Consider the following 15,196-nt stretch of genomic DNA (forward strand, 5'->3'; position numbering starts at 1 on the left):
AGAGCCATGGAATAAAGTAGTTAAGTTCCCACTCTAGTGTAATGATGGTGTATATTTAGTAAAATGTCCCAGGAGAATCAAATATGGAACACTTTTTATTTTCTTGACACTTTGCACATTTATCCCAAAGTGAATGCTATTGCGGATAACAATTTTCAGCTGGTGTTTTCAGGACCTGCTTACTCAGTCTACATGGATTACATGTGGTGTCTTATTTTCAGAAAAGTAGCCCTATTATGGTGTGCCAACTGAACCTTACTTTTGCCTCAGCTCTAGCTTAGCAGATTAATACTGGTTCTAAACCTAAAAAAGGATGTCAGTCCTAGATTGTAAAAGCATTTCCTGATTATCCCAAAGATGCTTTTTTTCACAAGGCAATTGGACTCCCTTGTTTTTCTTTGAAGACGTTTCGCTTCTCATCCAAGAAGCTTCTTCAGCTCTGACTGGATGGTGGGGAATAGAATGATTTATACTCCCTGCAGACAGCTGGTCATTTGCATTCTTTTAGCAAGTCGTTGAAGCCCCTGGAGGCGTATCTGTGTCTTCAGGGTCACCTGAGTAATGCAAATGGGTGTGGAGCCTTCTTGGAACTGTTGAAAGGACTGTGTTGGAGACTGGAGATAAATGATGTCATATCCCTCCCACTCTGTTGAGAGAGGGCTGCAAATGTTGAGAGAGGGCTATTAAGAGCTTCTTGGATGAGAAGTGAAATGTCTTCAAAGAAAAGCAACAAAGATGATTAGGGGACTGGAGGATAAAGCATATAAGAAACGGCTGCTGGAATTGGGTATGTCTAGTTTAATGAAGAGAAGAACGAGGGGGGACATGATAGCAGTGTTCCAATATCTCAAGGGCTGCTACAAAGAAGAGGGAGTCAAGCTATTCTCCAAGGTGCCTGAAGGCAGGACAAGAAGCAACGGATGGAAACTAATCAAGGAGAGAAGCAACCTAGAACTAAGGAGAAACTTCCTGACAGTTAGAACAATTAACCAGTGGAACAACCTGCCTCCAGAAGCAGCGAATGCTCCAACACTGGAAGTTTTCAAGAAGAGACTGGACAACCATTTGTCCGAAATGGTATAGGGTTTCCTGCGTAGCAGGGGGTTGGACTAGATGACCTCCAAGGTCCCTTCCAACATCATCATCATCATCATCATCATCATCATCATCATCATCATCATCATCATCATTATTATTATTATTATTATTATTATTATTATTATTATTATTATTATTATTATTATTATTATTATAAACAAGAAAGCCTCGTGAAAAAAGCACCTTTGGGACAACCATAATTTGGACGATTGAGAATCTCCGTAGACATTTCCTGATTAGTTTCTAAATATTACATCCCTATAACTTTATTTGCCATGTTGCATAACGCTTTGCTTGGAAATAAAACACAGGATACAGTATTAATTTCCCTAAGCAAACTAAGATTATTAGGCAAAATAGGCAAAACAGATTGGACAAAATAAGATGTCTTTAATTTGTACGAAGACATTTCTGAATTCTTCACTTAACAGACTGTCTTCCCTGCTGAATTTTTTTACAAGGAATTTCCAAACCTAGAACATACCTCTAGCAGTTGCAATTTCCCCATCTGCATGAGCCATGCACTGCATGGCAGTGGCTGCAATGCATATTGGCATACTGATTTTCTCTCCCAAGACACAAGTTGACAGGTCCAAGGTTGACACATTTTTCAACATCCGGGGGTATAGTCTTAATCTGCATGGATGGAAAAGGTCTGATAGTAAATAATTTACAGCAAGGGTTTATTTAGAATACAAGATTTGTGATGCAGACACAATAAATTGCTGTCTCCAATATTAACCGAAAGCAAGTTTGGTTTTTAAAATGACTCATCAAATGCTGAAATCTGGAAATGACCAAGCCACTGACATCAGCTTTTGTTAGTTACACATGGCCGGAAATGGAGAGCAAATAAATAAAAAGCAGCATGATAAGTTGCCAAGTGTCAAAGAGTTTGAGCTAGAATTTCAATAACCAAGTTCTAGTGCCAGGATGTACAGTTTGTGAAAGAGTAGTTATCAAATTGTAGTTTTTATGTCACCGGTTACATAATACATTACTGGAAAGTAATCGCATATTCTTTGATTTAAATGAAATCAAGTCTAGTTTTTCTTCTTTTTGAAGCGTGGTTTTCCAGGGATTTTCAGGGGGAGCATGGTGAACAGAAGAAGTCTCTGTGAGACCAGAAATCACAACAAAAACCAAATAACTGATGAGTAAACTGGTTCTTTGGAAACTCCCTGGACAAGGAGAGGAGGGGAGATTGCCCACATGTCCTCTGAATGGCTGCTCCTTGTGAGGAGACCACAGGACAGTGGTCCTCCATGGGTTTGAGCATTAGGAGACTAAAGGATTAACCATCTTGCTCATAAACATAGCAGATCCCTTTAAAGCAGTGGTTCTCAACCTGTGGGTCGGGACCCCATTTGGGGTCGATCGACCATTTCATGGGGGTCGCCAAGCAAGGCTGTTCGCCATTTTTTTTGTCCGCCATTTTTTCCCCTTTTCCGGCGGGTGCCTTACCTCCCTTGGGCTGGGCCAGCTGGTGGTCGGCCTGCTCCGTCTCTGCCGCTTGACAGCTACGCCTCAGCTGGCGCAGGGGGCGGAACCACGCATGCGCAGCGCTCCCGGGCAGGGAAAGTCCTCGACTTACGACCGGTTGGGTAGTCCTCGACTTATGACCAGTTTAGTCCTTGACTTACGACCGGTTTAGTCCTCGACTTACGACCGGTTTAGTCCTCGACTTACCACCGGTTGGGGTCGCGGCATTAAAAAGGTTGAGAACCACTGCTTTAAAGGACAGAATGCGATGAAGAGATATCTATTTGTAAACTTACAGGGAGTGAAGAGTTACTACATTTGTTGTAATGAAGGTTGAAATCACTTTTTTACATATTTCTTTTCTTTACTATAATCTTTTGTCTCCTTTTCTTTAAGTTTAGGTTGCATTAGTTTTTTTACTATTGTAATCAAAATCCTTAATACAATTTATAATATAATTTTTTTATAAATAATATAAAAATACAAAGAAGAAAAAAAGGAGGAGGAAACATGTCTCTCCAGTATACAGCCCATGTACCAATTACAGTCCAAAATGTTGTCTATCCCTTTTTTCATCCCCATGAAAGATATGAAAATGGAATGTGACCAAGAGGTGCTATCTGGACAGCCATATGAATTCCAGGAACTGACTTAGGTTATGCAGAAAACCTTTTCAGATCCAAGATATCTTTGGTAACTCCCAGGATAAAGACAATCATATTGAAAAATGTTAGGTATTCAAAACAGCTGGTCTAATCCTGATACCACCAAAGCATCTATAAAATTATTTTGGTTTGCTTTAAAAGCATTATATTCTGACCCCCTAATGCTGGCTTCTCTCCGCACCCAAACTTTAAAGGTATAGTGGTTAACACCAAACTGTAAACTGGGAAGCCTAAGTCTGCCTTAGGCTTGAAGTCTGCAGAGTGGTCTTAGGCCAGTCTCAGTCCTAGAAGAAAGATCTAAAGATCTTCTAAAATTTTGCCAAGGAAACTGCAGGGACTTATTCAAGAGATTACCAGGAGTCAACACTGACTTGAACCCACATATACACAGAAATATTGGAAGCACAATACATCAAAGCCCCAGAATTTAATTAATTTACCTTTAGCATCAACCCATCACTAATATCATTATTTCCCAATCATTCTAATTAACAGAAAAAACATCTGCTTAACCTAATAATTCTTTATCATATGCTTTCGGCACCCATCATCACCACTACCATCTCCCACATTTTAACAAATCTCGGTAGCACTCAGCTCCAGGAAGCAACAATATTGCTTACTATGATTAATGTTGTTAAACAAGCTGTTTTGAGGGCCTCCTTTTTGTCAGTGAAGAGCATCCTATTTTCTAAAGACCTTTAGAAAGTCAAAGATACAATCTATCAGAACTCATTATCTGATCATTTTCGCTCACTCTCAATTTAACATGCTGAAATAAGATGTTTTAAATTGATTTTCTTGTATGTCAAAATGCCATCAGCACCATGACCTCATTAAAAAAAATCAATTTTCAAATAGTGAGCTGGCTGAAAGAAACCTGGAATCTATCAAAAATTGAAGATGACATCTTCTTTTAGTTCCCCCCAAACTATTTTGGACTTTAAAAGACCCTGATAATCTCAAATTGTTTAGGAGACTTCAAAACACTATATTATTAAACTTTTAAAAAATACTTGCATTGAGCAAACTCCCATGTGTGTTTTTTGTTGTTGTTGTTGTTAAAGATAATATGCAGTTGTAAGAAGAGGCTTATTGCAGTTTGGCTAAGACACTTGATTTTCAAAACCTATACAAGCTTTTCTCTGCATTATTAAAGGGTTCATTTATTTTATTCTAATTCTTCCTCCCTCCCTATTAACATTTTTTAGAATTACTGTAGACATTGCTTGGTTGTAAAAAGCACAGAAATAATAATCCAGTAATACCCTGCTTTTAATCTTTCTGTCTGAACTGAAAGATAAATATGTCAGTTTTATCTCTGTAATATGCTCCCAGCTGCATCTTCCATAATTTTTTTTCTTGAACTTGAATGGAAAAATATAAAATATACTGTTAACAACAGAATGAGCCACCATTCCAAAATTCAAGATCATAACCTGTTGATGTGCCCAAATCTGCCCATCACAGTAAGGTCTTGGTATATGGAAACATTACGAAATTCTGTGTCTCAGTGACTAAATTTAAGTTGTATTAATAGAATAGAATAGAATAGAATAGAATAGAATAGAATAGAATAGGACACAGTTGGAAGGGACCATGGAGATCTTCTAGTTTGACCCCCCTCTCAAGCAGGAGACTTTGTACCAATCCAATCTCTTCTTAAAATGGCTGTCCAATATTGCCCACAAAGTGAGACCACACTTTCCAAAGTAATTTTGCTCCTTTGTGGAATACTCTTAGTGTTAAAACTTTTTTTCCTCGTGTCCAAGTGAAATCTGCTTACTTTCTGCCTGTTCTTTCTTGTCTTCTCTTGTGGAACCAATATCCTTAGTTATTACACCCACCTTCCATTTCCTATATATCTTTCTTTTAACTCTTAGGTTAATCAAAAGCTCCTAGGGTATAGAGAGTTCTTTCTTTCTCACTGGTACAGATTGTGATTGTATTTCTAGGGTTTTATTTTTCAGAAATCCCCAATCCCCCTGAGCTCTTTTTGACCTGAGGATTTCTTCTGAGACCCTGCCTAACATTTCTCTAGTTCAAGTTAGCTGTTTTGAAATCTAATGTACATGCCGAAGTATCCTAATTTATTTTTCTGTAGAATCCTGAACTTCAAGATAATGGGGTTACTTCGTCCTAAAATTCCCATTACTCAGCCAGCTTCCCTTCATTGGTTAGAATCCAATGTAGGAGGGTCAATCCATTGTGCATTTCACTTCTTCAGGGACAATACAAAAGTGGTTTGCCCTTGCTATTGTCTAGGATTTGATTGACCAGTCTAGTGTACAGTTCTTGAATTTAAAGAATGAGAGCATCTTTCCCTAAAGTTTTGCTTTAACTAATATTGGTTGACTAGACTATTTTTTTTTAAACAAGTTTTATTAGTTTTTTCATTTTACAAACAAGTGCTTAAGAATCAAAGTGGTGGCAGGGTAGTCAATTGCACAAAAACAAAGTCATACTCATATAGTTCAGATTAAATCATTAGAAACCCCCTCTCTATTCCCTCTAATAATATATTATATTCAAGTTAATATATTTCAATACAACTAAGTCAATCAAAACAATCATCAATAACATTTCATCTAAATAAGTTCAAATTCTGTATTAAGCTTTACTATTTCAATTGCTATATTCCATATTGCTAATATAAATACATAATTAACACTTCAGGTGTCTCTCCATTCCCTTTTTCCTTAACATAATCAATAATCATTTATTAATATCATTTCTTCTTTTTTCTTATTCTTCTTCCATTACAAAATAACTATCATTTCTAATAACAAAAATATTAGTTCAAAAAAGAAGAGAAAGAAAACAAAAAACAAAAAGAAAAAAGAAAAATACCTTTCTACTCTATTATACTTTATAATCTATCAATCCCTCAATATCTGTGTCAAACTCCTTTAACCCCCTCCCAAAGACAAACATCTTATTAAATTCAAATCTTTAGTTAATTTTTGTTCAATCTAACATCTTGTCTTAAACCATAAATCAATCCATATCTAATAAGCCTTTTAAACCCGTTATATAGAGCCTTGAGTCACACTCTTAAATCTTATTCTAGCTTTCTTTTTATGCCAGACAGGTTTCCATAGCAACGCCTCTAGATCAATGCACAAATCACTTTTTGTGCCATGTAGTATCCTTTGGGTCAAACAAAAGCGACCCCTTTTCTGTTTTAGACACCTAGCTCCGTTGTAAGTAATCCCTTGTTGTTTTAAAGAGTCAAGTCTCCACATTTGAAACTGTTGAATAACAGACTCAGTTATGTCCAACTTTGTAGTTAATAGTTGCTTATCCAAGCTACCATAGTTCTCGGTTAGTTGAGCTTGTCTATCCATTTCTGTTGGTTTTGGAATTGTAAGTGGTTTAATTACAGTCCTTTTTGGTTCCTCGGAGATCTCATCAGGATGCGTATGAAGTAAAGTGGAATCTTCTTTAATCTTAGTTGGTTCCGCTTCTGTTGTTTTTTGGTCTGTAGAATGCTCATATAGAGTCTGGGGGTCAATTTGTAGATTCAAAGAAGAATTTCTGTTTCTTATTGCTATAGTGCACTCTTTTATTTGCAAACGTGTTTGGTCAGTAGCTTCATAAAGTTTTTCCACTATGAGTTTATAGTCAAGTTGAACATAGGGTTTCTCCATTTCAAAAATAATTAGAAACAGTCTATATCTTTTAGTAGAGGCTGTGTTCCAGGAACATTTAATCAGTATCCACCCCCACAAATACAGCTGTTAAGTTTCTTTGTGTTTTCCCTTTTATGGTAATCTGAAGGTCAAAGTCAGTCTCACCATCAGAAAAAGCAGTTGCAATTTTGACTTTTTCCACAAGGTGTCCTCAGTAAAATATAAAATCTCCTCCCAGACACCAGGAATAACGTTAACAAGATCAGAAAACACACAAAAAAGGAAAATTCTTAAGATGTAGACAAAGTCCAGTAGTAAATTCAATATTAAGAAATTTTTTCCAGGACCCCAAAGTGAATAAAAAAAATAAAAATAGAAAAAAAGTCACTTGAAATTAATTCAGTCCATTTAAGCTTCTTTTCCCACACTCACAAACGCCACTTTCTTAGAGCAGGGAAATGATTTCAAAAGTGCTTTTTACAGGCACAAAAGAAAAAGGAGAACCAAGATAGGAAGAGGGGGGAAAAAGTCTCACCCAGCTCCGCCACGGTGGTTCCTGCGCTTAGATGTTCTTCTGACTTCTGGTTACCGCAGCAAAGTGAACGGCCATTTTACTGGCCGGTCTTTCCACCGTCAGCCCAAAGGAGCAATCTCGGGCCGTGGAAGAAGCTGCTGCTCTCCCACGGACGACGAGGACCTCAACAGTAGCTGCCCCTCCAGGGCGGCTTTTCGACCCGATTAAGGGTCTACCGGCAGTGGAGAATCAGCTGGCGAAGAGAGCAGTCTCTTCACACAGCTGCAAGCGCCGCGCTACGGAACTGGAAGTCGGTTGATCAAGGGTTAGTCCACTTTTAAACTATTGATCAAGGGTTAGTCCACTTTGAAAAAATGATAAAGGCAATTCAAATATATGTTGAACAAGGGAGGATTTTTTTGCTTAGTGGATATGTAAAAAAAACTTTAAAAAATTGCATGCAAATATGTACATTAACTCAGAACATTTTAAACATTAATATACAGCTGAAGCCAGAGATGTTTCTTTTGAGATTAACAAAAAGTTTGGGGAAAAATTGTTATATATGAAAACAGCAGCAAAACGTTTATATACACAACAGCGAAAAGATCTGACATTACCCACAATAGAAAAGTAGATGAAAATGATGAGCTTGTTGAGATGGCTAAATTGAAAGCCTTGATTAGAAAAAAGATAACTGATTAATTCTGATCAGAAATCCTTTTGGACTTTTGACATGAAACTGGAAAAAAATGAAATTATGATATATGGGTTTGATGATCAGAAAAAATGATGGGAAAAAATTGTAACCATGGAGTAAGAGATCAATTTAAATTTATAACTGCTGGAAAAGAAAATCAGAACTCATTTCTTTATATTTCTTTCCTTCTTTTCTATACTTTTGGCTTCATTCTTTACTTTTTCTCTTTTTCTCATCTTATTAGTATTCGTTAGTTTTATCTTTCATGCTTAACGTGTAATAAAGTTATCATAAAAAAGATTAAACTGAAAAAGTTGTTGAAAATCAAATTATTTTTGCCCAGTTACAGATGAATTGCAAGTTTTGTCTTTGATCTTTTAAAGACTTTTCAAGAAGCAAAACTAATGATTGACATGCACAATTTCAATACAGAGAATAAAGAATACAGAGCTTATTTTATTCAAGACAAAATTAATGTTATGAAACTGTTTAATTACATATATAATCTATGCTCAGCATTTTTATTTCTATTAAGTATAATTATAAATACATATAAATGGACACAGAAGCAACATGCATTAATTATGCCAATAACCTATTTTATTTGTTATAGCTCGCTTAGCATCATATTCATACTATTTTAGGAAATGCAAGGTGGATATAGTTCAGGTACTATTATTTTGGCCCACTTATTCCTTCTTAGAACTTTCAACTAAATGGCCAAGAAATGCCATCCCAGTACAGCTCTGATATATATTTTGGGCACTGCTTGAAGATGGTATCATCAGTTAAACTGATATGAGCACTATAACTCTCCCAATTTCAACCTAATCACTGAAATGAGAATGAAAGTAAATAATAAGCTGGAATTCTGTGTCTTTATCTAAGAATTTGTACAGAACTATTTAGCTACCAGTAATTTTCTGAATACCGAAATGAAATAGGAACTGAATTTTCTGATGGAGCACTAACAATTGTGGACAGGAATTGTTACCACCAGTCAGAAGAGACCTCTTTGGAAGAGGTATTTCAGAAGGCACTGCCATCTATACATGACCTGAAAAGAGTCAAGATTACGGAGGAGAGTTTCAACAAATTTATTTTGGATCTAACCCAGAGCAAAAATGTATACTCTTGCCATCTTTGTGACCACCTCTACATCTGCAGATCCAGCATTGCAACATTTGCCTTCAGATTACAGCTAATTAGAAGCAAAATTCTTAACAACCCTCCGATGATATACCTTGGTACTCAGCTGCTTTGAAACTCATTGAACTTGGTACTCAATGCATCTTGATGCAAAAATGTTGTCCTGGTACTCGACACACAACCTAGAATGTGACGATGTCAGCTGCCTTGTGACTCACTACATTATTCCTTAAGGGGGGGAAAATTGTTTGGTACTCATTTTGGCACTCATCGCACCTCCCGGAATCAATTAACGATGAGTACTGAGGTAGCATTGTGTATCTTTTTTCTACATGCATGTTGACATTCTAAAAACTCCAGAAACTATATAAAGGTGGGATTTAGCTTGCAAAAATGATTGATTCTTTATCAAGTCCATCCTTGAGGGTGAAGGTTCATTCTACGAGCTTGTGAGTTGGTTTCCGAACATTTCGTTACCAGGCTAGGTAACATTTTCAGTGGCGTTTAGGGGATGTCTGTGTCAGCGTTCTTCTGTTTATAAGGACAGTAGATCTTGTGATGGGTGGGCAGTGTGGGCAGTAGGTCTTGTGACAGGTCAGGTGTGTGTGTGCCAAGTGAGGGTCTTCTAATGGGTCTTATGATGGGTCAGGTATGCATCATCAGCGAGTCTTGTGATGGGGAGGTTACATCAGATGAGGGTCATTGGGAGGTGCTGGTTGGGGGGATTGCGTGGGTTGGTTGAGGGTCAGTGCTGTCTCTGCTTGATTGTGAGGTTGATTTGGATTCTGAAGGGTTCGTAGGCTGGTTGTAGGTCAATGTGTCTGTTGATGGAATTGTTTGTGGAGTGCGAGGCTTCGATGAACTCACAAGTGTAGCAGGTGGTAGCATGGCCAATTTTTGTGATGCTCCAATCGAACTGGTACTGCTTGACACACCCACAGCTGACTCATCACAAAAACTACTGCCCACACAAAGTCCTTATAAACAGAACACTGAGACCAACATCTCTTAAACTCCGCTGAAGATGTTACCTACCCTGGTAATATGCGGAAACATGCCGAAACAAACCCACAAGCTTGGAGAACAAATCTTCACCGTCATCCTACACCTGAGATACAGATATTTGCCACTATTGCAAGTCCATCCTTCTGCATCTGGCTGGGCAATTTGTAGCTGAAAGGGTATGAGAGCTTTGATGCTTTTTGTGACTCTTGACTTTATCTAAACATGATAGCTGAGTAACAACAGTTTGGAAATGAAAAAAATGTGACATTTGGCTAAATTAGGCATCACAATAAATAAAACATTTCCCACTAACCCAGGATCATGCACATATTGAACAACTTAATCCACATTCAAATTCTCCTTGGTCATTCTTGTTTTACCAATAATTTTCCATTATACTTACCTCTTTTATCAAGAACACAAATAAAAATATTGTATAATTTCTCAGTCCCCCACCAACTGAAAAAATGTCACTTTCCAATCCTCTAATACAGCGACTCCCAACCTTTTCTATACCTCGCACCCCTAAAACACTGCTGATATATTCTTGCACCCCTTACAAAAATTCGAAATAATGGCAACGAATTATGCATTTTTGTTGTTGTTAATTACGAAGTCGTGTCCAACCCATCGCGACCCCATGGACAACGTTCCTCCAGGTCTTCCTGTCCTTTATCACCTTCTGGAGTCCATTTAAGATGCATATAAACTATAATTTTGAAAACCTAAGTTTTCGCACCCCCTGGAATATTGTCTCGTCACCCCAGGGGGTGTGAGCACCCCAGGTTGGGAAGCCCTGCTCTAATACAACAACAAATCTAAAATATTTTTCCCTAAATTAGTAATTGAACATTTGATATAAGGATTGGGTAGTTATCAGAGACTTATGATTATCTGACTTTCATATTACAAAGTATTTTTTGCTAGACAAGCATTTGAACACACATTATTTTGTTAGATATAACGGCAATGTGTTAGTCACAGGGCTGCTTTCTGAGCACAACATAATTTTTTTGCTCCGAGATCAAAGACTCTTCCAATTCCAGGGTAATGACTTGCAAAACTGTAATATTTCATATGAAAATTGAATTCTGTTTCATGATATCCCTTGATATCCAGAGTTGAAAGAAGCAGATGAATGCTCAAATTATAGATGACCAATTTACTTTTAGTATAACCTATTCCCATCATGAATGTACTTCAAGTACTGCACTTTCATTTCTACTTTAATTAAATTACAACCTATTAAATACAAATATGAATTGTTAATTACCTTGAAAATGCAGCTACATTTTCAGCTAAGGTTTGCTGATCATCAGCCCCAGACTTATAGTAATCGTACACAGACTTTTGAAGAAATTTCTTAGCAAACTTTTCAAAATCAGCAATGCAAATTGGTCTTTCAGACATGATGTAGATCACTCTGTTTTGTCTTTAAATCATTTAGTTCTGCTAGTTTTCAACTTGTTAATCATTAAACAAAAGCAAAGTTCAGAACACTCTTTTTAAGCAACCCAAATAATAAATTTCCGGACTATTCTTTTGGACTTTGACATTCACTAAATTAAGATGTCCCTATGGTGTACCAGAGAAGGAAATACAGAACGAAGTAATATATCTATATAGTGAATATTCAATAGTGGCATAATCCACTCTAGACAAATTACAACATGTATTTGTTGTATTTTTTCTTTTTGTCAAAGCATTTTTCCTTCGCTTTCCCAATGATACCATCACTATTGTTTCTGTTTTGCTCTTTTTAATTAAAAAAGGAATACAAATAAATAAAAAGAGCAAATCCAATCTGCATCAAAAGAGTTAGCAATTATTGTTGGAGGTGACCATAGCTAGGCCCTTTAAGGTGACCTAGGTACAACATTTTTCAAGCTCAGAAAAAAACAGTAACTATGGCACTCAATCAAATGATCTAGAGGTGCTCCAGATTAGAGTTGGGGATACTGTCAATCAGCTAGTGGACAGCAATGGTGGCAACACAGAGAAGCTTGAATTCAGAGATTTATGGCTTCTGGTTGCCATGGGCGAGTGCCAAGGAGCAAAACTGGCCCAGTAGCAGAGCTGGAGGTTGGCTTCTGCCCTGCACCTGCCATGGAGTCTGTCACTCTGAGCGGAAGCCATTTTGTCTTTTACAAATGGTATTGACTGCAAAAGAAATGTATCCATTCGTGCCACCTTTTGGCAGCATGTGCCCAAGGACTCTTCTGTGCAGCACTGAATGACTTGGAATGACAAGTGAAAGGATTTTCAATCAGTATTTGGAGCCAAATGATGAGATCACCTAGATTTCCTCTGGGTGTTATGTGGAGGAGAAACTGTAATTTCTGGGTTGCTGCAGCCAGTGGTGAGCACCTATTTTGCCCCTCATAACCCCTTATGAGAGTGGGAGAGGGGATTTGGGAATGTGGTGAGGATGTGTGATGGGAATGCAGCTGACTGGCAGATCACTGCATGCTACATCAGAAGCAATTCACAGGAACTGGCTAACCAGAGAGGGAGAAAGATTGTTAGTTTAGGATTGGATGGAGGCCTTTATCAATGGGATGGATAGTACAGGTCAGGGAGACTTGGCCTTTTGGGAAGAGAAGAAGCAGACAACACTATCTAGGACAAGAGATATGGCACGGCTAGCTGGTCCTGGGGAAGACGATTTCAGTGTCTCCAGTTGATGCCAAGGCTATTTCCTTATGTCTGGTTATCAGACCTTGGCTTCCAACTACTGCTATTGAATGCCAGGTTGACCAATAATTAAACCTCTCTTGTTCGTGACTTGGCATATATAACAGATATTAGGTTGGGTGTCCCTATTAAATCAGTCAGTCATGAGGGCTGAATGGAACCTACTTGGTTCCAAAGGAAATTGGGGGTTAATCCTGAGGGTCTAGTACAGACATGTCAAACACAAGGCCCGGGGGCCGGATGCGGCCCACGAAGTGGTTTCATGTGGCCCGCAAAGCCATCCTGGAAACAGTGAGGGAACGGCCCCCGCTGCCTTGGCCCTGGCCCAGGCCAGCCAGGAGCCAATGTACAATTTTGTGGTGGCCATCTTGGCACTTGCCCCAGTGGACCATGCCTTGGCACTTGCCCCGATCCCACCCCCTTCTGCCAGAGACCCTCAGATCTGTCCCACTCCTGCCCACGCCCCCACAGGCACCCTTGATGCGAATGATGTAGAACTGGCCACGCCCACTGTAGGCCACACCCACTCCATCCACGCCCACCCAGTAGGCTGCACCCACTCTGGCCACACCCACCCGGCCCCCCAAGGGCAACCGCAATGCTGATGCGGCCCTCAGTGAAACTGAGTTTGACACCCCTGGTCTAGTACATGATGATTAAGGTCTCGATCAATGCCCGGAATGAGCAGGTGACAATGGCTTTGAACTGGAACATTCCTGTGCGACCTCTCCCTGATCCTTCTGAGCCCTCCCCCCCCCGGCTTTCAGAGGATGTCTGGGAACTGAAGCAACAGTTGAGATAGAGTACCGGGGAGGAAGATGAGGAGTGAATGTGATTATGAATTCTAAACACCTTAAATAAACAAACATCAAGTGAACACAGAAATATATAATCAAGTTTATAATTAATAAAGCAGCATTTTAACATAAATGTTTTACATAAAAATCATGCCAAACTAAACTAAAAACTGAGCAAGTGTTCGTTTAAAGTAACAATTTCGAAACACGAATGGCACTGTTGCTTTTTAAAATTTGATGTAAAATAGCGACATCTGAGCAAAGTAGTTTACTTGCCAAATATTAACTCTTTTAAGAGTCTTAAAATGAATTAGTTTACTCCACTTGCTGCTTTTGAAAGATAAGCATCTATACATTCAAATTTATGGATGAGTAGAGGCTATAGTGACTACTGTTTCAAAATTGTTTCACTTTTTTCTGTGTTAAAAAAAACCCCTCAAATTTAATAAATTCCTTGGGAATGCTTTGTAGTCATCTTTATTATAAGCCAGCTTAAAACCGTGGTTTGTATATCCATGTAGATATCAAGACATCAACTCTCTAACCAAGAATGAACTGAAATCTTATGAACTAAGGTCTTAATACTTTTACTTTGTAAAAAAAATTGGAAGACAATAAGGAAGACTGTGAAAATAAGGAAGACTGCCATACTGAGCCCAGAGTATTTAACTCTCAATTCTTTTTACTTAAAAGTAAACCGTACTGAATTTAGTTCCAGGGACACATGTTTAGGACACAACCATCGTGGACCAGTTTCTCAAACCAACCCTGAACCCAAATCTTTTACGTCACGGGTGTCAAACTCGATCACGTCACATTGACATATCCTGACGTATCGTGATGGTTTTTGCCTTTGATGCATCCAGCCCACAGGCTGCCAGTTTGACACCCCTGTTTTACATTATCACATTACTAAGGTTTCAATCAAATAACTGGCTAGCAACTTATCTTTTTGATGCTTTTAACAGCATGAAAAAATTGCTGGTAAATGCAGATGCTGAACTATCAGTTTCTTTAACTGTGCTACATTAAGATTCTCAAGCATGTATTTTTTTTAATAAGTATTACCACAGCAGATTAGGTATGTACACTTAAATATTTATTTGCTTCTAAATGCTTCTTCCCCCCAAGCACTTAAATCTATTTGTCCTGTAATATTAACAAAGTGCAATGGATAGTTTTACTAAAACTTGTTTAAAAAGGTCTTTTACTAAGCAAGTTGTATAGATGTTAGGAGTCATTTTAGTGCAATAAAAAGTTAACGTTCTAATCAACAGAGGACACAACTGACAAATATTATGACAGCATGCGCATAAAGCAAATATAGGGCTTTATTTTTACTGCTTTCGTCTGAGCCTATCATTTCTTAGGCTTAAAATATTTCTCAACTGGAAAGTTGAATAGCATGTTCAGCAATGATCCTGACATTCATTTTAATTCTCTGGATACCACTGAAAATA

General features: G+C 38.1%; 1 protein-coding gene across 1 annotated transcript in view; it reads right to left on the reverse strand.

Moving 5' to 3' along the window:
• Nucleotides 1-11,655, reverse strand: part of HAO1 (hydroxyacid oxidase 1) — a 49,138-nt gene extending 37,483 nt beyond the window's left edge. The window contains exons 1-2 of the mRNA XM_015813541.1: nucleotides 11,519-11,655; nucleotides 1,583-1,734 (exon numbers count right to left, since the gene is read on the reverse strand). Of these exons, the coding sequence (XP_015669027.1) occupies nucleotides 1,583-1,734; nucleotides 11,519-11,655 (289 nt within the window). The remainder of the gene's footprint in view (nucleotides 1-1,582; nucleotides 1,735-11,518) is intronic.
• Between the last annotated feature and the right edge of the window lie 3,541 nt (nucleotides 11,656-15,196).

The sequence above is a fragment of the Protobothrops mucrosquamatus genome, unplaced genomic scaffold (assembly GCF_001527695.2).
Source record: "Protobothrops mucrosquamatus isolate PMUCROS unplaced genomic scaffold, P.Mucros_1.0 scaffold166, whole genome shotgun sequence".
Classification (NCBI taxonomy): domain Eukaryota; kingdom Metazoa; phylum Chordata; class Lepidosauria; order Squamata; family Viperidae; genus Protobothrops; species Protobothrops mucrosquamatus.